General features: G+C 42.2%; 1 protein-coding gene across 2 annotated transcripts in view; it reads left to right on the top strand.

Moving 5' to 3' along the window:
* Nucleotides 1-20,651, top strand: part of znf407 (zinc finger protein 407) — a 162,208-nt gene that overhangs the window by 8,758 nt on the left and 132,799 nt on the right. For both annotated transcript variants that reach the window (XM_026183377.1, XM_026183378.1), the window contains exon 4: nt 4,273-4,387. In XM_026183377.1, the coding sequence (XP_026039162.1) occupies nt 4,273-4,387 (115 nt within the window). The remainder of the gene's footprint in view (nt 1-4,272; nt 4,388-20,651) is intronic.

The raw sequence follows: 20,651 nt of genomic DNA on the forward strand, positions 1-20,651 counted from the left end.
AGGTAAATTGGTCACTTTTTCACTGGAGTGAGCTGTCTGACCTCAGACCGAGCCTTAAAGCAATGATAACACATGTTATCCACTCTTGCTAGTATGCAGGATGTAATTTGTGTTTGTAGCAATAGCCAGGAATTAAAATGATAGGTGCTCCACTGGTCTGCTGTATAGTGTTAAGTTTAAACACTTTAGTGATGGTTTAACCCATACTGGCTTTTGATACAAACATTTCTAGGATCTTTAAATCCTTACAGATGATTTTTGTCATTTAGCATGTGTAGAAGAAATTAAAAAGCAATTGACTCTTGTAATTTCTAATCATCACAGTGTATTTTATTTCTAGCCTGTTTTGGTAGCCAAGAATACCCAGAAAGGTTACATAAAGGCTGCTTTTTGGCTGCTCCATTATTGTCGAGAGGTTGCTACAGCACGTAGATTCTCACGGTCAATTTGGACTCCCTTCCTGACGGAATACGTGTCTCATCCGAGAATTGAACCATGGAATGTTTATTTCTTAAGCAAACCCCTACACATTAAACCACTCCACGCAACACGAAAAAACAAACAAAAAAAGGTCCCAAAGAGAAGTTTTTTTTTTTTTTTAAGGATAAAAAAATTAGATGCTGATTTATTAGAATAGATGAGATATATCTGAATAGATGAGATGCTGATTTATCAGCATTAAACTAATCAGCGAATTAAATTTTGGCAAATAAAAAGTTGAAAGCAGGACGAAAGCAGAGAGCAGACCAATGCAACACTGAAGTATTTACAGCTTTGGATTTAATAGCTCATTTTCCATGCCAATGCGTCGTGCTGCAGGACCCACCTTTCGCTGGAGGGTTCAGGGGGATGGGGGTGGGGGGGAGTGTACAGTGGGATGCTTATTCATACCTCTACACACCATCACCATCCACCCTTGAGGTGGTACCATATGCTGCTCTATAGACCTTAAATCCAGAGGGAGAAAGACAACGTTTTTAGCACTATAGAAACACAAATGGGAACGGCGGTGATTATGAAGCAAAGACGTTTATGATGACTCTAAACTTTTTGCTTGAAAGGGTAGAGTGAAGGAAGCGAACTGGAGTTGTTCAGACAGAAAAGGAGGCCTTATCAGGAGTTTTAGTCTGAAGTTATCTTATAGGATATTTCAGACCTATAATGGAAGGTAGTTGATTTGTGAAAAAAAAAAAATCAGTAAGGCAGAACAGAAATGTTCTTTATCTTCTTTTTGTTTATTTTTGCCTTCTTGGTTATTCGTGGAACGTGGTTTTACATTTTGTTTAGGAGGAAATCCCAGTTCGCTTTTACCCTAAATACTCACTTGATTTTTGGAAATGTTATACTTGGAAGAAAAGAGTGTTTTTTGTCTATAACCCGTCATGAGACTGATAAATTATTAGCATGTGTGTGTTTTTTCCCATTAAGCTGAGTTTATTAAGTGTGAAGTTTAAGTATATATGTCTGATAATGTCACGAGGTTTCTTTTGACTTACAGGCTTGAGTCCTTTTAATAGGAAGTGGGGGATATAGTGGCAGCGTTATGCACTGGGTGTCTAAAGAATGGTGGTATGGAGTTGCATGATGGGAAATTAAATGTAATTTTGGATCCCGGGCCATATTAAGAGGCAGAATCTTTCGACTGTGTTGCTTCAGTGTTTCAGTTTGTCTTTAATGTGTCCGGTGTCTGCTTCTGAACTTTCTGGAGTATAATGCTGAACTCCTATAGAGCTTCTTTTAATAAAACCACATATTTTAAAGGTTTTTTGTTTTTTTTTGTGTGTTCACAGTTGCCATCAGACTTTTATGCGTGGTGCTTTTCTCTTCCTATCCTCCCCCTCTTGCATTCTGTTAAAGTATGTGTTTCACACTTTGTGCTGACAGGAACAGGTGAAAATTTTCCTCTAAAGAATCATGTTTAATATTCATGTGACTTGTGGCACCGCATTAACCATGTTCCAATGCACCCACTGTAATGCAGAGTAAATCTATTTTTTGCAGCATAAAACAAGTAAAAACAAGGCAACAGATTAAAATAAACTTTGACTGAACACCCGCAAGACTGTTCACAGATGAAACCGCAGTATTGAAACTGCAGAATAGTGGAAGTGGAAGCAAAATGTGTTTATTTGTATGAAATTATCAGCTATTATTCTTTTCCTCTAAACATGAAAGTTAAAGCCAAGGCTGTGACAGGGGTGTGCATCATGTGCGAGACGTTTGTGTGTGTGTGTGTGTGTGTGTGTGTGTGTGTGTGTGTGTGTGTGTGTGTGTGTGCGTGAGCACGTAGTGAAACATTGCAAGAGGTTCCTCTCTCCTCTCAGGAAATTAATTAGTCATTCCCTGTCTCATCTGGGATGTGCAGGAGCCACATCGCCCCTATGTGGATGGCAATATTAATTTAACATGACACTGCATTGATGGTCAATTTCAGTTTCACGGAGGCTGTTTAAGTGGAGTGGTAGAGTATTAATGTGATAAGATGTGAGAACTGAGGGACGTTACATCGCTCTCCTTTCTGCCATGTTTCATACTCAGCCAGCCATCTGGACAAATCAGCTCCCCACGCCCCTCTCTCTCTCTCTCTCTCTCTCTCTCTCTCTCTCTCTCTCTCTCTCTCTCTCTCTCTCTCTCTCTCTCTCTCTCTCTCTCTCTCACACCTCAACTTTAGGTTGCATATGACTGTGTGTGTGTGTGTGTGTGTGAGTGAGTGAGAAGGGGGAAGAATGATTGTCTCTCCTTCTGTTTGTCCACGGGTGATTATTGTTTATGAATATAATGTGTGTGTCTGCAAGCGCATGCAAAGGTGTGAGGTGGGGCTCTGAATCTAGATGCAGGTAGGTGTAGGTGTGACAGTGGGTGTGGTGTGAGTGTGTGCATCTGTCTTTTTTATGGGTGTTGCTGAGTTTGTTTTGTAATCTTTTTTTCTTCTTCTTTTAATTAGTGTGTGTGTGTGTGTGTGTGTGTGTGTGTGTGTGTGTGTGTGTGTGTGTGTGTGTGTGTGTGTGTGTGTGTGTGTGTGTGTGTGTGTGTGAGAGAGAGAGAAAGTGTCAATTTATTAAGGTGTGAAGGGTAGAGTTTTGGACCGAGATATTTGTTTTTCGCCTTTATTTGCTCTTGTTTTTATGCTGTGCGTGTGTGTGTGTGTGTGGTATACTATGGAGACATGTGAAATGAAGAGGTTGTCTTTGCCCATGTGTTGACCCACCCCCACTCCCCGTCCCTTGTGTTTATGGGCCTTGTTAGCACAGGCTTGCCTTTCAATCTTCGTTACCGGCATAAAATTCAATGTGTCGTACTTCCAGCTCACAGCAAGTGAACCGTGTATGAACGAATTAGTAATCTACACAAAGTGCTTAATCAAATCAGCGGCTGCCCCTGGAATAAATATTGTACAACGTCTTGGGATATTCACCGGGAGAGGCTGAGGGTTTGCTCAAAGATGCATACGTGGATATTACACCAGGCTGCCACTTATATTGGAGTGTCATACTGTGCTGTGCCGCTGTTGAACAAAATATTCATGTTACTTACTAATTATAGCTTGAATCTTTGAAGAAATGTAAACTTGCATTTGTAATAAGCATTTTTTTTGTGTTCTATATTTAAAATTTGAGATGGTGTAGCATGTCCAACGTTTTTTTTTTCCTTCTCTTTGAGCTGGTAGATGTGAGTGCATCACAGAGATAGTACAGGCATTGGCCCTCACCCTCGCTCTGCTCTTAAATGATGAATAGCAGGAAGAAGCTTTGCCACTCTCTCAAATGCTACCCCGCCCTCAGGACTTATTAATGACAATAATTAGGGAGAAACCTCCCTGCGAAGCCCGCCAGAGTGATTAGCGCTTTAATGATGGAATGGGCGGTAGTGAGCGCACACAGAATTGATTTACGTATTCGCCCTGACCTTTGGAATCCAATTTACGCATCCACAGGCAAAGGAAGAGTAGGTAAGAGATGAAGGAGAGTGACAAGGATAGATAGAGAGTGAAAGAAGAGCTGCTTGGCACTTGGAGTGTGACTGTAGTTTTTATGGGGGCTGGAGTAAGGGCATCTGTTTCTATAATTCTGAAGTCATTTCGTAGCTGTGAAGTAGATTGAAGCCCTAGCACAGAACTAATAACAGTTCTCCACGCCTGGCATTGAAAAATGATCCGTAATGTAAAATCAGATTTCTGCCCAGCGCTTACGCAGTCGTGTTTTATTAAAATTGCCGTTTCTTTCAAACATAATATTATTGTTGCATGTGATTTCTCCGTGCTGTGTTTTGCAGGGTCTAAGCCCTTCATGTGCAAGATCTGCAACTTCGCAACCGCTCAGCTGGGAGACGCCAGGAACCACGTGAAGAGACATCTTGGCATGCGAGAGTACAAATGCGACATATGTGGGTGAGTTACTCGGAGTATGCCGTTCTTAAGGGTAACAATTCGCAGAGTCGAGGGGGGTCAAACAACGGCTTTGCTCACACAAATTTGGAGTGAAGGATGATCCAGTCATTACAGCTCTGGACATTTACAAGAAAAAGTCAAGCAATAACATGAAAATCTACGAGTCGGGGAATGTGTTTGTTTTAGTGTTACATCTAATGACTCTCACCTGAGGATTCAATTGCAAATCAATAAGAACGTATTTAGTCACTTGTCTCACATTTGATTGGATGCACATTTCTAATAGAGATATTTCACAGTTTGCTGAAAAGCTGCCGCAGTTTTCAAGTTGAAGCTCAAAATTGAGAGAAGCGTTTGGTTTGCTCCTCCTGTTGAGTGTGGCCTGCTGATTATCTATTGTACAGCCCACTTTAAATTGCATTTGTCTCAGGCTAATTCATAATTCAAACCCATTTAACCCTGCCTGGTCATAATAAGAGACGTGGCATTGGTTTGCTTCATTTGCTAATGTGATGCAGACAGCTTTTTATACTTATCTGTCACACACGTCCACAGATTGTGATTAGTTTGCCTTTTGAGAACCTTGCTGTCCATTTAATGCCTTAATGTTCTGTTTGAAAACCCAAATCCATATTCTGCTATTTAATAAGAAAGTAAACCGATCAATGTAAAGGGATTCACTATTTACAGAAAAATTGTAGCTGTGCAAAAATAATCGAAACAAGGTAAAGGCAGTTTTCTTGTATTTATTTCTTGTGACGCTCATAGTGGCAACAACACCAAAAGACAAAACACAACAAAAAACACCTGGAAATCTGAGCAGCGACGTCTTTTTATTCCAGAAATATTGGCTCAAGTTACCCAAAAATATTCAGCACGTTTGGGTACAAATAATTTTCTTTCAGCCAAACTACACCCTCCAACCACAGGAAGAATGCAGATAGCTAATGTTACAGCTTGGCTGAGGGTGGCCAGCTTTATGTTTGCATCCTGTCATGTTTGGCCTTTTCAAAGTGGTAGATGCATACTTTGATAACATTATTATCTTTAATAAATGGTTAAAAATGAATGGATAAATAAATGGTAAATAATGTTTAATCAATCTTAAATTTAGTTCAACAATGGCAGGCTTATTAGTGTTTACTGATTGGTTAATAGGTGTTGAATAAACCATCAACAAGCATTAACTGGGTGGTTAAAGTAAAGTTGAAACTGATGTTCAAAAGTCTTTGTATGTGGTTGATAAAGTCTGTGTAATGAATATTTAAACTTTAATTAATTTTTACAGATAACTTTATATTATAATTAATGCAAAACATGGAAATCACAAGGCTATGAACTTTGAGGGTGTGGTTGGTATCCTGTGTCTTTCACTGTTTTTAGAAAATGTTTAGTTTTCATTTAGTTTTTATTAGTTTCAGTGTTAGTTAAATTACTATTATATTAAATTGTATTATTGGAGTCATATAAATGTATGCAAGATTTAGGTAAATCCGTACAAGTATTACAGTAAAAACACAGAACCTTTTGAAAGCAATTCACTCACAGTCTAATAGACATCCAGACTGTCTATCAGTGCCTCATATGTCATAAAAACTTTACTAAACCAACAAAGAATAAAACTTCCTCTGATTTATTTATTTTTTGTTCTGGTTTTTATCACCCCTCGGCTGTAAAAGGCTGTTGAGGTATTGTCATCATCCCGCCGTGCAGGCAGCTTGGACACCTAGGTTTGTAAATGTGATAACTCGAGAACAAAGTGATGTAGGAGCTTCAAATAGATACCATACTGCATCTAATTAAATCTTGGATGAGTTCAAATCTCATAGGTCAAGTTTTCTGAAAATCTTGTGAAATCGATTACTCAAGAAAGAAGCACTTAGGATTTTCAAATTGATACCAAAGGTGTGTCTATTAGGAGGCTGAAAGGCAGCACTGGTGGTTGCCAGTATTTTTTAGTTAGTTCACAAAGTCTTTTCAGAAAATGAAAGAAACATGCGCTTTGTGTGAATGTGAGAGTGAATGAATAGTGGAATCGTAAAGCACTTTGGGTGCCTAGAAAAGCGCTATATAAATGCAATCCATTATTGTTTTTCTATGTTGCAACAACCTCTACTAAACGGCAGCATTTGGTGGCCTCAGACTCAGGACACAGTTACAGCAGGTTGTCTTGACCATGTCTATAAACCTAAATGCACTGACTTGCTGCTGATAAGGCATAAACGAACAGTTGAACAGATGTACCTGATAAAATGACCAGTATGTGTAAATAATATGAACAGAAATCATACTATAGTAATGATTATTTAACGTTAGTAATTCTAATTAATGTTATAATTACTAAATATAATGTTAGTTATAACCTCAGGTTCGTCAAGATTGTTAAATATCACTTTATAATTATACATTTTAGTTTACAATAACGAAAATTATATATCTTATCAGTTGACCATTTATTAATCATGTTATTATATCCCTCTGCATTGTGATATAGTTGCCAGGTGTAGTTTGGCAAAAAGAAAAATGATTTCTACATTAAACTTTTCACACCAAGGTTTGCAGATTTATTTATTTTTTGTGAGTAGCTGGGTCTTGATTTCTGGAAAGCAACGATTAAAGCTGAGTTCAAATGTATCCTGTTGGCACTTTGAGCAGCACCAGGCCAGTGCCGTTTGCTTCTATTATACAGGACAGGCTGAAAAAGAAATGAATAACACGTATATTTCATTTTGGTGCGTACCATCCCTTTAACATGCAAATCCACTTACTCCAGTCCTTAAAAGACAATTGTATTGCTGCTTTTTAACTATCCATTTATTTTGCTTTCTCTTCTGTACAAATAATCCTAATTGGAAGTTTATGTAGGTAACCACCAGCCCACAAATACCCAGTAGTGCAAGAGTACAGTTATTATTGCACTACCGTCTACCCCCTACATGTAGACCATATGTTGCGCTCAGCTCCTTTCATTCCCGTGGTAGACCTCCTCATTGCCGTGCCATGTTCAGATGGACGTGTTAAGCTGTTTAACATGCAGACGGGGAATACAATAAATTGTGGGATTTCCGGCTTTGTTCCCGTCGAGCTTCTGCAGCTGCACGTTCGCTAAGATGAAGACATATGCAGCGTTATTAGTTTCTCCCTCTGTGTGATTCTGTATAAACCGTTCCGTTTAGTTCAGTCACAGGCCGACTTTTTTTCCCCGTTGTTGTTCTTCTAAAGCCGAGCGGAGCAAATGTGTTTATTTGCTCCCGCTGATGTTCGCAAACATATTACAGCAGGAGCAAACAAGCTTTGGTTTAAACACAGCTTCTCCTTTAATGAGAGGAAAGTCTCATGTTTCACAAGCCCTCCAGCTGAAAAACCCTCCTCTCTCCCAAGTGCTGCAAATGTGCTGGGCTTTGACCAAGTATCTGACTTTACATACACACACACCCATGCACGCGCACATAAAGCATACACATATACGTACAGAACGGTTCTCCAATATGCCTTTAAATGGGACTACTAAATACGGCCTCTGGTTTCACAAATCATGCAGATGGAGGAGCTATGTGCTGCCAGTGCCAGCCACTGGTGACAAATCGGCCCCTGTGTGTGCTTTCAGTACTGACTGATCACCGGGCCATCCCTCGTCTTGACTAAAGAGCAGCAAACACAAAGAAACCCACAGACACACCCTCATTAAGGCCAGAGCCATACATTCACATAACCTGCTCCCCCTTCCCAAACTTTTCACATTTCATGATATGTCCTTTAATCTGGATCCAAAGCACGCTACTAATGGATGACTGTGTTTCAGGTGTAATGTGATTACCCGTTTTGTTTCGGGTGACCTAGAAAAAGTGAGATTATAGCGCAATTAAGCTCTGCTTTCTCGATGGGCCAACTTTTTTGATTAACCAAATACGTTTGTTTGGGGGGATTTTTTTTATATTTTTTTGGTCTTTCGTGTGGTTGTGTAATCGCAGTTTATCATGTCAATTAACACAAAACTCAGTTTGGGTCCTGTTTTTCTTTAACTATCTATCTAACTGTAGTTGTATCAGTTTATTTTACGCTTGCAGACTCTCAGGCATCCATGTGGCACAGAATTCTTGGATTAGGTTTATTGGCGTTTTGTTTAAGCTCAGCACATTGTTCCTGGGCTTTTTCTTTCCTTACAAACAAACAAAAAAACCCTCTCCTTCCTGCTCACTCACATCGATTGCCGCGCTTCCTTGTTAAACTTTCAGACTGGAACATTTACCCCAGCTCTGACTCTGTGATCGAGTGGACGTGCTGCACCTCGGCTGTCCACCTCACTTTAGCTTCGACTCGCCTGCCGCCGCTTTCTTTTCCAAAGCGGGGGTGGGGCAGGGAAGTTGTTGATAGTTAAAGATCATATTGTTGTGGCATTTAATTAACAAATGCAAATGCGAGGCCAAGACAGATTGGAACCCTTGACCATGCTGCCAGTCAAACTTGAGTGTGCTGGTCAGCGCCGCGCTCATCATCCCGACCACTTTATAGGCTTTCTGCCTCCCCAGTTCTTCTACCCTCCCCACATCTGTTTGCTGCTCATATAAACAGAGTTTTTTTTTTTTTAATTTTAAAGACCCATCTGTATAAACTTTGCTATAAAGATCTCTTAAGGTGTTTAAAAAAAAAAAAAAAAAAGCAGAAAAGCACATATTTGCTATTAGCACGAGAGATAAGATTTCTCATATTTAATTGGTTAAAAAAAACCTCGGAGCATGCAAGATGGCAGATTGTTGCATTTCCTCCTGGCATGTTTTGTCCACATTGGGGCTTGGCCACTTAATGAGCTTCCTCCTCCTCCTCCTCCTCTCCTCCATCATCTAACAGAAAGGCCGTGGATTCAGCATTTTCACCCTCCCGCTCTCTTGTCCTCCCCAAAGATGCAATGGAGATCCAGTGCTGTTGTAGGTGTTAAATTATGCATAAACAGTCTAAATGTTTTGAGGCATTGGTTTAATATCTCAGCCCAGGCCTTAGAAGTATTAACACCATCATGGACATGGATTGTCCTCTTGTGGACTGAGGTTTTATGATCGTGGGTCATAAGCTGCCTGTTTGCTAGTGTCACTTCAGGAATTTTAGCCCCCCCCCCCCTCCCCCAAACAAAAAAAGAAAAAAGAAAAGAAAAAGTTTCTTTCTTGCAACACAAAAAGTTTCCAGCATGCTTAAAGTTTGTCTTCACTGTAGAGGAAGCTGGATTGTGTTTCTCCCTCCCTCCCCTTACTTAGCGTTGGAGTATATATAGTCATGTTTTCATGTCGGGTGTGTGTGTGTTTGTGTGTGTGTGATTTGACTGTTAACAGGATGGGGTTGGCTCATGTCAGGGTTTTTATGTCCCCCATGTCTTGTGAGATTGTCTGGTCTGTTCCCAGAATAGCCCATCAGTTCCGCCCTGCATGGCTCATCCCCTGTAATGTGCCTTAATGCCCGGGCCTGTATGAGTAGTGTGAGGCCTGGCAGTGACAGTGGAGGAGCATCTTAGCTTGCTGCTTATCCAGAGAAAGCCGTCACTTAACTCAGCCCCTCTATTGTCTATCCACACCCCTCTCCTTCTCCCCTGAAGTGATTCTCTATAATCCTCAAACAGATTCTGGTTAGAACTCCCTGAGAACTATTTTTATGTTGTTTTTTTTTTTTCCTTCTTCTCCATTTAAACATTAATGGTTGTTGCAGATGAAGGGAAGGATCCCTATGAGGATGATTATAATGTCACTCCGCTGATCTCCCGCCGCCCTGAAATAATTGTACATCATCGCTTCATAACGTGTCACGGGGACACGTTGGTGGCGTGCAATTAAAACCGGAGAATATAATACACCAAATTACTGCCTGTCAGGCCTACGAACAACACGCTCGGTATTTGAGTTACACTTAATCATCACGTACATTAGCGATTTTGCTAAGATCCCTCCACCCAAGCCCCTCCGCCCGTACAGCAAGGGCGTGAAGCACACTGCTCCTCGCAGGCTGCTGAGGGATTGTGTTGTGTGATAATACAGCTCCAGGATAGCTATGTATTTGTGTTAGAGTTAGACCTTTTCAAAACTCATTGTGCCCTTAATGATTTAGACCAAGAGTGTGCACCGCACGTTGGCAGGAACTGTAAGCAGGAATTTTGAATTTATTAGCACAGAACAATAAGCCTTTAGTGTTTGCATATTTCATTGGCTTCGTTTGCAGCCTTCAGATGCTTGTAAATATGCAACTCGATGCACTTTAAGTAAGAGAATTAGAAAAATAAAGCATGAACATCTGAAAGAACACTACTAATCTTTTTTTTTTTTGTATTTGAATATACTTCATTAATATTTGTGTCACACCTAGAAGTTGGTGTACTGACCTTGACCCTCCAGTAGATCCATGAACATCTGCGTGGATAACGCGACAGCCACATATTCATATATCTGTTTTATGTATTCCTTATCTCAATTCCTATGACCTACTTACTTGATGAATCTGCTAAGATTTCTGCCCATCACGTACGGAGCCTGGCACTTGCTCCCATCAGGAAGATGTAGTGCTGTTTACCGCTCCGGACACTTTAGCGTCTCACTCTGGGAACACGGTCCTTGTCAGTCAGTGTAGACCCCTTCACCAAAATAAACACATTTTGCTCTGATGCATTTAACTAAATTTAGTGTGCCATTATCGGAAATGAAATAAGTAACGCTAAAGGTCATTTGGAAAATAATGCAGAAAGTCTGGTCTGGAAAGGTTAAGTATGTGACGGAGCTGTTCTGATGATAACGAGGCCTGCGTATGGCTCGGAGAGCTCTGCGTTCTGGTTTGACTCGACACTCCGCGATCGCTCTTTATGACCAAGACAGCTTTACAGCCCGTTACCCCCCATAACACGATAAAGCGCAGCATAATGGATTGGATGTGTTTAGTAGCCTTGGGCTGATGTTTGTAAAATTAATGTTTTTTGCAATAGAAACACACTCTTGCGCAGGCACATGTGCACACACAGGAAAAAAAAAAGAAAAGAGCAGGAGGGAGAGCAAAATGTAGACAGCGTCGATGCATCAGTATAAATCCACCGGTGTGCAGCTTCACACTTTTATAGTGAACTGTCAAATTCTTACTTCCTTGCTAGTGACGTGTCCTCACAGGTATCTCCGAGGTGAGGTGCCAACAGGCGTGCGGCTTTATCAGTTGCGTTTGTGTCGCGGAGCCTCACGCTCAGCAGAAAGGCAACAAATGCTATTAAATTTTCACTTCAAATTAACACGAGTGCAGGTGCTCACGGAAGACAAAGTCTGTTTTCTCGGTTAGTTTCACGTTGGCGAAGGGATGCTTTTGAAGAGTTCGGATTGGGACCCCACTCAGCATCTCTGAGCGCGAGAGACAAAGAGAGAAATCGCTGTCAGCATATCAGTCCTATTAGGTTTTAATAACAATCTCATATTCTTTAGCGGGTCCACAACAGGGGCCTCAGGGCTTCATAATCAAACCATTTCCCTTTAATCAAACACAAACCAAAACAAACACTGGGCTCAGACACTTAAACGGCAACATCAGTAGTTAAGCTAAGCAGCCAGCACAGCACATAAGCGTATGATTGTGAGTTATACAACTCTTGAGGACCGGCTAAGTTAAGAGGCGCATGCAGCTTCTTTCCTAAAACATTAAACTTGTTGTGGTCTCAGCCTTTTCTCAGTTTTTTCTTCTTCTTCTTTTTTCATCACTTTGTTTTTGCTAAATCTTAACTTGCAGGGCAAAAATGAAGAGAAGTAGACTAACTTTGGTCTCACAAGACCCTTTTCATGGTAGCGTTTTTTACACTTTTAATTTACCTTCTAAAGACCGATAGCAGCAAACAGACGCTCTGTTAGTTAGGAAGCACGAGCACGATAAGTTTTAATCCCTTCGCCACAAACTGGGACAAAGGAGGTTCAAACTTTATCCTGAAAAGTTGATAAATGATTCAAAAAAAATGTTGCTGAACAATCCATTCTATAGAGCTAATCATGTCATAGGTATATTGTAGGAGGAGGGGGGAAATAGAGAGAAGGAAGTTAATGAGTGATTAACAACAGCAATTAAAAGATGAAGAGGAAGGCAGATGAAAAAAGGGGTGTAATTAAAATATCAGTCCTCTCATTGTCAGAAGTGCGAGTGTCATCCATTGTGCACTTATTAAAAAGCTGGGTGGAGGAGGAGGGGGGGAAGGAGCGAATGGGTGCTTAATTCCAGGAGCCCAAAGTGTCTGGTAATCTGCCCGTGGATGGAGCTGGAAAAGGCTGTAACTCATGTTTAAGTGTTGGGGCCGTGTCATTGCAGGTTCACAGTCATGCATTTCTGTGTTGACACCCATCGGGGCAGGGGATATTTGGCAGTCAGGAGTAATTTAACTTAATTAATGGGATGCATATTTGATGGAGGAATAAAATATCCCAGCTCAGCAAAGTGGAAAAGGGGAAAGATTTAGTGGGAGTTAAAGGTGGAGGGGAGAGTAATTTGTGCATTCAGTTACCGGCTGCTTGAGAGACGGAGAGAGAGAGAGAGCAAAGGAAAGAAGGAGGAAAGAGAGGGAGAGAGGGAGCGTGCGTCAAGGCTGATAAAGATGGCAAGAGGGAGAGAGGAGGAAGCGGAGGGGAGGATGAGAGATGAATGGTTGACACAAAGCTGAGCTGATGTGTAGAGGGGAATGGGCTGTCCCTCCATTGAGAGGGCCATCAGACTGACAAAGCTTGATTTAATTGATATCCGGACTGAGCCTTTCTCAGCGCAAACAGACACATTATGCTGGTTTGCAAACTTGTGGCAGAGCTGCCGACTGCCAAAGGCCTTTTTAATATTCATGAGGGGGCTTTTAAGGGTGTTCGGTAACGCTCTCCTTTTCCTCCGCTGCCGCTCGCTTTCCCAACACGTCTTTACTACCGTCACGCGCACACTTTACCTTCCACTCACTCACACGGCAGCGTCCCGACACGCTGGTTCTCCTAGACAAACCGGTGGCCTGACGAAAAGCCGTCACGCTGCTCTTAATCTCCCCTGGCACTTTTTAATTGACTTCCTGTAGGTATAGATTATTTTCATGGCGAGTCCGCCACCAAGATGTTTGATACCGTCCCGGAGACTGGCATCTGGGATGTTTGTAGCTCACCGAGGATGACGCCGCTATCTCTGTCTCTGTCTCTCTTTTTTCCTCTCCTTCTTCTCATCCGTCTCTCTCGCTCTCGCTGCATGTGATGGCCAGACTTATTGAGGGAACAGGGGAGACGTAAAATGCAATCAGTCATTGCCATCATCATAATTGAACTGATGTACCTGCTGGGAGTGCTGGGGAAATGTTGGCTTGGGTGGAAGAGAAGCTCTTTTTGTCTGACTGAAGCTGTTAGTAGCATTAGAGCGATGTGCGGGGCAGGTATTGGTCTTCTGTTAAGTGTTGGATGCGGGCCAGTCAGTGCTGTCCAACTGATATGATGGATATGATGTAGTTTCTTTGATTACAAACTCTATTTATTGCAGAATGAATCAACACTGCTGCCTGTCTGAGCTAAACCCTTAAGTCTAATGAAACAGCTTGATCAGATTCCAAACAATTATCCATAGATTACAATCAGTTGTTAGGTCAAGTCGGGTTCATCTGTACAGCCCATTACCACGGTGCCTCGGTGAGCCTTGCAAATCCACAGTGAGCAACAAGACATGCATCAAACGCTGCGGTGTTGGTAAGAGCTATAAAAGCTCTGGAATACTGCTGTGACATTGCAATACATTACATTAACCTGATGTAATGGCCTAGCCTGTTTCTACCCTTGCTTCAACTCAATTCTCCAAGAAGCACTGAGTTGTAAGTTTTCAAATATTTTGGCCCTGAAAATAGTGACATTTAAAGTTATGAAGTACTAGCACAAACTGTCAGCTGTCAGCGGCTCGAGTCCAAAAAACATTGTTAGGGATAGAAGGCTTCATATCCACCGGTACGCCAAATCCCGCTCTCACTTTGGGTATCACATGTGGTCTGGCCCACACGCGCTCATGCCAGGCACACATGCGGACAGGGCCTCCGCCCACATGCTACCAGCTATTTACACATTTGTCGTCCACACACACACACCAACTCGCCTTTTTTCTGCTATGATAAAAGCCTATTGATATGGTACCGTGATTTTAAACAGGCATGATATCTCCGTGCTTGCGCTTTCCTCGTAAGTCTCGGAACCAGCTGGGACCATGGTGGGGTTTAATTTTTTAAATTATTTTTTACCCTTTCAGATTAATCCGACATTGCATACATTACATTCAACACTAACAAGTCCTACAACGGGGACAGTTATGTGATCTGTATATTATCAAACCAGCAGTAGTCTCAGATGGCATTTGTTTGCCTTGGTCTTCATAATAAGAGTTCTATTTTCTGCTCAGGGATTACATAAAAAGTCTGTAGCCCTCGTGTGTAATCCGTCACATTATGTTGAACACTTGTTTCAGCAGCCTTTCTCGTTAAATTTGGCCCTCACGCTCTGCGGCCCATCATTTGGTGGCATCCTTCGGGCTTAATATCACAAGATCCCCATGATTCTCAGATTTATGAAGTGATATTGACCATTGTCTATGCGAACCAGATAATAAGCCGTGATGAATGGGTGACATTAGTGATGAAATTACATCAGCCTTAACAGGCTATTGTATTAACACACCTAGCCGATCCAACTCCTCCCTGCTGCCCGTTTAATTGATTAATTGCTGACGTGGATGGATGAGGGGTTGGAGGTCCTGAATCGGTGGCTGATTGCTAGTCAACCATAAACAGGAGCAGCCACAGTGGGCCCTCAAGGGCAATATTCATGCTCCCCAACCTTATGGTGATTCCTTATCCAGCTCTGACAAGAGGAAAAATATTCGGCCATAAAAATGCTGGTATCACCGGCCTGACATATAAAGCCCTCTGTCACTCCCTCTCTTTTTCTCTCTCCTTTCCACGCGTCTCCTTTAGCTTTCGGTCCCCCAGCACACCCGTCGGACCCTGAAATCACCCGCCCTCCTCTGCATGTGCAGCTCCAGTCCCCCAGGTAAACCCCTGCGCCTGCCCAGCTTTAAATATGAGGAAATAATGGTGGAGTGAGTGATGCTGCCTGTGTCCTTGACTGGGATCCTCTGTGTGCTATAGCCACATCTCACTGTCTCTGAGCCCTGTGGGATGCATAAAACACCCCCATAGAAAAACTCCCAAGGCTTGCTGGTGGCATCCGTTGGATGGATGCAGGGATGCAGAAAGGCAATGAGTTTCTTTGTGTACGTGTGTGTTTATGCAAGTGTGGAGGAGGGTTTACACTGCTGTGTGTTTAATGAGGGGGGGCACTGTGTCCACTTTAATGTGTTTGCTTAACAGATGCAGTGCGACAAAGTTATTAAAACGTCAGACTGCGCATCCCATATCTTAAAGGTCTCGCTGTTTGGTCGCTCGTGTCTTTCGTGGCCCTGATAGCTGGTGTTGTGCTAAGCGGCAGAGAGGTTAGGTTAAAGCTCTGCGGCTGCCACGAAGATCTTCTCATTGACACAGTTGCCACCAAATTGTGCCCAACCATGTGACAGGGATAATGTTGTGGAGTACAATTTGTAAGGTGGTGGTGGTGGTGGGGTTCTTGCCCTCCCAGTCCAGCATCCACAAGTGTCAGGCCTGTTGTAAAAAGAGAGGACATGTGGCCAGGAAAGTAGAAGCCCCCGTTGTCAGCGACAGTGTCTTTGCTCTGTCCAACGCAACTCGTGTTAACCTCTGCACCACCGAACCCTCCGAGGCAAGGAGTAGGTCTGAACCCCTGCAGTCAGCCGTGAAAACGCTGACACATCGATTACCCCAAGGGGGGGGGGGGAAAGAAAAAGCGTTGAGTGTGATGAGGAGGAACGCACCGTATGAAGAGGAAGCATTTTTTCATTTATTCTGTGTATTCAGCAAAACAAACAGAGGTCAGAATTATGCTGCAACACTGATAGCTTGTTGTCTATTACAGTTAAATTTCAAATTAAGGGGTTCACTCTGCCCACTTTTATGGTCATTTCAAAGCCTGCCTGCCCGCCCGCTTCCTTCCAAGCCCTGCAGCAAAAATCAGATCGCTTGGACTTTTATCGGCTACATAAGCGTCAAGCAACCCCCCCCCCCCCCCCCCCCCCCCAAAAAAAAAAAGAACTAATTCCTTACTTTGAATGCAGTTTAAACTCAAAAGGAAACAGGCGTCGCTGTGACTTGTGGTCTTTTTATTGAACATTAGATGGCGCCATTCAACTTGCTAGAAAGCCACAGTCACAGAGCTCATTTGCAATATGTGACTGCTGGGTGTGTGGTACATGTGGATGCCTTGCATGAAAGCAATGCAGTTGAGAGCGTGTTCACTTTGTTAAAAGATAAGATCGGATGTGTAACTCTTTCTTCATTTATTTCAACTGATATTTGTCATTTTTAAATAAGATAGAATCAGAATGCGTATCAGATGAAACAAAAAAGGGGGGTTTAATTTAAAGACACTTGCAATGCCAAAGCTGATGGAAGTCGGATAATGAAGTGAAAGATTGTTATAGACAGAAGTGACTCATTTACAAGCAGCTTAAACACTTCATTAAATGTGTGCGTCCCTTAAAGTGTGAGAAATGTGAAGGCTCATTTAAATGTAGTTCACTGTCCACCTCTTGCTGAAGTCATACTGAGGAAAAAGAACAAAGTTTGCTAACAGAACATTTCCACATATCATTGTTGAGAAGATAGAGTACATCTGGATGTTGGTGCAGTAATAAATGAGTCAGGTTAGAGGCTGGGCTTATGGCAGGGCAGACGTAGCGTTTGGTCGGTGAGGGGGGGCTGGGGGGGGTGTCCCTGCCGGTGCTGCTTTAACTAGGACAAGCCTCTGTATACCGGCGGACCTCAGGGGCCGATCAGCAGGTCTCAGGAGAGACTTCCCGCACCGCCGTCTCACCAGGCCTGTCACGAGGGGGTCTGATGCTGTGCTGGCTGGCTTGGCTGGCTGGGTGTGGGGCTGCTTATGATGGTGTTGGGTGGGTGGGAGCTGACATGCCGAGAGGGCAATTACAGCAAGGACAAAGACTACACAGTGATAAGTCCCCACAGCACCCTAATGAAGAGAGCAGGTTAGCCTGTTAAGAGGACCGGGGAAGCGAGCATGGCCTCAGTGCGTGTTTGTTTGTGAGCGAGTGTGTTTGTGTGTTTGTATGTTTAACCTACCCGAGGAGGATACATTTTCTGAGGTCATGTTGCTCGCTAACCCCCCACCCCACCCCCCTTTGCTCTGACTGATGCCTCAGCAAGCTAGTGTTTTCTCCTTATAGAGCAAAAGCAAACAACAACATGGAACTGGAAACCAGTTCATCTATGGGGAATTATATTCCTTTAGCTGTGTACAGTAAGAAAGAAAAGTCCCCATGCAGGCTATTAATGAAATGAAATTAAAAAAAAAAAATGCCTTCGGTGGGTAATTGTTGCACATTAACGGGTCTACAATTTGTTTTTATCACACTACATAATGATTTTTTTAATAATACCCCACTTAAAAATTCAGTGTATTATATTTTTGTATTTTACACATGAAATAAATTAAGAGTCTGTACGTCGGCAGATGTAGAAAATATATTTTGGATATGAAAAGAAGCCAAAATAAAAGAAATTTAAAAAATGAAAGAAAGAAAAGAAAACACGGAAAAGGGGAATCATTTCCAAAGAAGGATTAACTGCTTTCCTCTTTTGGTCACTTTTGCATAACCAGCCTGGATGTGATTATAGCCAGATCGCGTTATCAGACAACAGATCCCAGATGCAACTCATCTTCTTCTTCTTGCTTTCTTCCTTTTCTTCTCTTAAGTTTTTCTTTCTTTCTTTTTTTGGGGAAGAGGCAGAAAGAGAGATGGTGTGTACCTGATACTGCTGTGTTGGCACACCCGTCTGGGATCTGATAAGAGAGCCTCTGGAGCGGCGCTTATTCAAATCAGTGCATGTTCACAGTGAATAGGAGCAGGTAAAGGCAATAAGATACAACGCGATAACCTTTCTGGAGAGGGAGAGAGAGAATAGTTTTACACTCTGTTTCACAGCTCTGCTACACCAGATGAGCGATTTTCAGCGTGGTCTAATTGATTTGCTTGATATAGAATTTTACCAAATAGGAAGGGGGGGGAAAAACAAAGCGAAGGGAACAAACCCCACAAAAACCTTTCTTTCACTAGTGGGACCTAAAACAGATGTTGGAGGAGTTTGCACAACCAGTTTGGCCACATACTTCTGTGATTTTATCTAAGAGTTTTGTAAATTAATTAATTTCAACTTCCTCACTGGTTCAGCCCTGTGTGTATCTGGTCTGTATGAGTGCAAGTGTGTAAATAAGTAGATCATTTTCTGTGTTAAATGCATATCCAAATATAACATAAATCTTTAAAAAGAAAAAATTTAAAGCATTCACCCACGGTGATTTCTTCAAACACTGAAAGCACAAGTGTACTGCAAGAGTTCGGGTGCTCTTTCTGAGCAGAGCCTGTGTCTGTCCATGTGTATGTAACAGACACAAGCATCACATTAAATCAATTAAATATAAGAGCGCTGATCCGCAGTGATCAGTTTTAAAGCCACCGTGCAGAAATCTGAAGTGAGGCTTAAAGCTTAATTGCGGGGTGGAGGGTGGTGTGCCAGTGAGTCTCGGATGGTGTGTGTGTGTGTGTCGGTGGGGGTGGGGGGTGTTTTAACATATGTTGCGTGCACTCGGTGCAAGACTCGGCAGTGATAGTTAAACACTGGGGTGAAATGCATCCTCCAAGGGGCTCCGTGTTAATGTGTTTGGCTTGTACTGAAGTCAGCCTCGCTGCATCCCTGCATTTACAGAAGTGCAACGTGTAAAAACCATCAACCACGCTGGATGTATTTGATGGAGATAATTAAAAGAATATTACAGTAATAATGGTAATTATTAGTAATAATTATGGTGCTACTAATATGTGTTTTTTGAATTCATTTGCTGTTTATTTTTTTAAGTATAATTTCAGGAAATAAATATTGTGATTATTCTGCATTATTCTTGCTGTTGTAACTGTGTTTTTTTTTTTTTGTTTTTTTTTGTGTTCTTGTTAGAAAAAAGTGTGTGTGCGTGCATGAGTGTATGTGTGTGTGTGTGTGTGTGTGTGTGTGAGAGAGAGAAAGCTGGAGAGAGAATGGGGAAATGTGCAGACCTGTGTTGTTGTAAACAGGTTTTGTTTCAGGTTTTACAGTCAGATGCAAAAAGTGATGCACGGTAACAAAATACACACAAAGCGAAAGTGGATCATATTCCTCACATTTAACGCATAAATAGTAGTAATTCTAATAGTCTTGACTTCAATGCCTTTTAAATTCGGTGTATTGATTTGCAGGATTCCGACATGCAGCATGATAATACCATAATTTTCAGTGAAGTAGGGTATTGTGCAGCTCATTATGGTCAGGGGGCCTAATGTGCAGGCTCCTTTGTTAAATTAATCTCTATTTTCATATCGACTCTCACAGCATGCAGCCTACCAAGTGAACAAGATAATGAAACACCCCCTTTTTTTTTCTCCCCCTCTTTTGCAACCAAACACCACTAATCTGATATATTAGCTGGCCGTGCTCACGAACAGGCGGGCTATTATTCTAAAAAGTTTCAACAGCGTGCCGAGGTGACAAAGGGAATATGGCCAAGGAGGACCGCATGCACATTTTGACGGCTGCTCGGTGACGCTGATAGGCCAAACGGTGGTGGGAACCCGCCACTTTTAATCATGTGGAGGGTGACGGCTTTCATAAGAGCATGCGGCGACTCTGACAACTCTAATAAGAAGAGGTGACAGAGAAAGTTTCTGTGTTAGCGGCAAAACAGAGGGGGAAGGTCTTGTCATTATTTTTTTTTTTTTTAAATGTGTGTGTGAGTGTGTGTGTGTGGGTTTTTTTTTGTTTTTGGTTGAGCATAAGAGACGAATTTCACAATCTGAGACTGGATTTGTGGTGAAAGAATGTCAGCATTAATAAAGGGCTTTGGGGACAAGGTCACACGGGTCCCTGTACACCAGAGCACTGCGAGTCTGTTTGTGGCTTTGGAGATGGGCAAAACATGCTAAGACGTCTCCCGGTGCACAAGGTAACCCGAGTTTTGCCCGTCAGTGTCTCATCGCGCACTCCAAATTATGATTCCTCAGCCTCTTTTATTCAAAGACAATCTTAGCAAGTGGGAAAAAAAGGAGCGAAAAGGAATGATGCTTTGAGGATATAATTAAAGATATCGTTCAA

The sequence above is a fragment of the Astatotilapia calliptera genome, chromosome 11 (genome assembly GCF_900246225.1).
Source record: "Astatotilapia calliptera chromosome 11, fAstCal1.2, whole genome shotgun sequence".
Lineage (NCBI taxonomy): Eukaryota > Metazoa > Chordata > Actinopteri > Cichliformes > Cichlidae > Astatotilapia > Astatotilapia calliptera.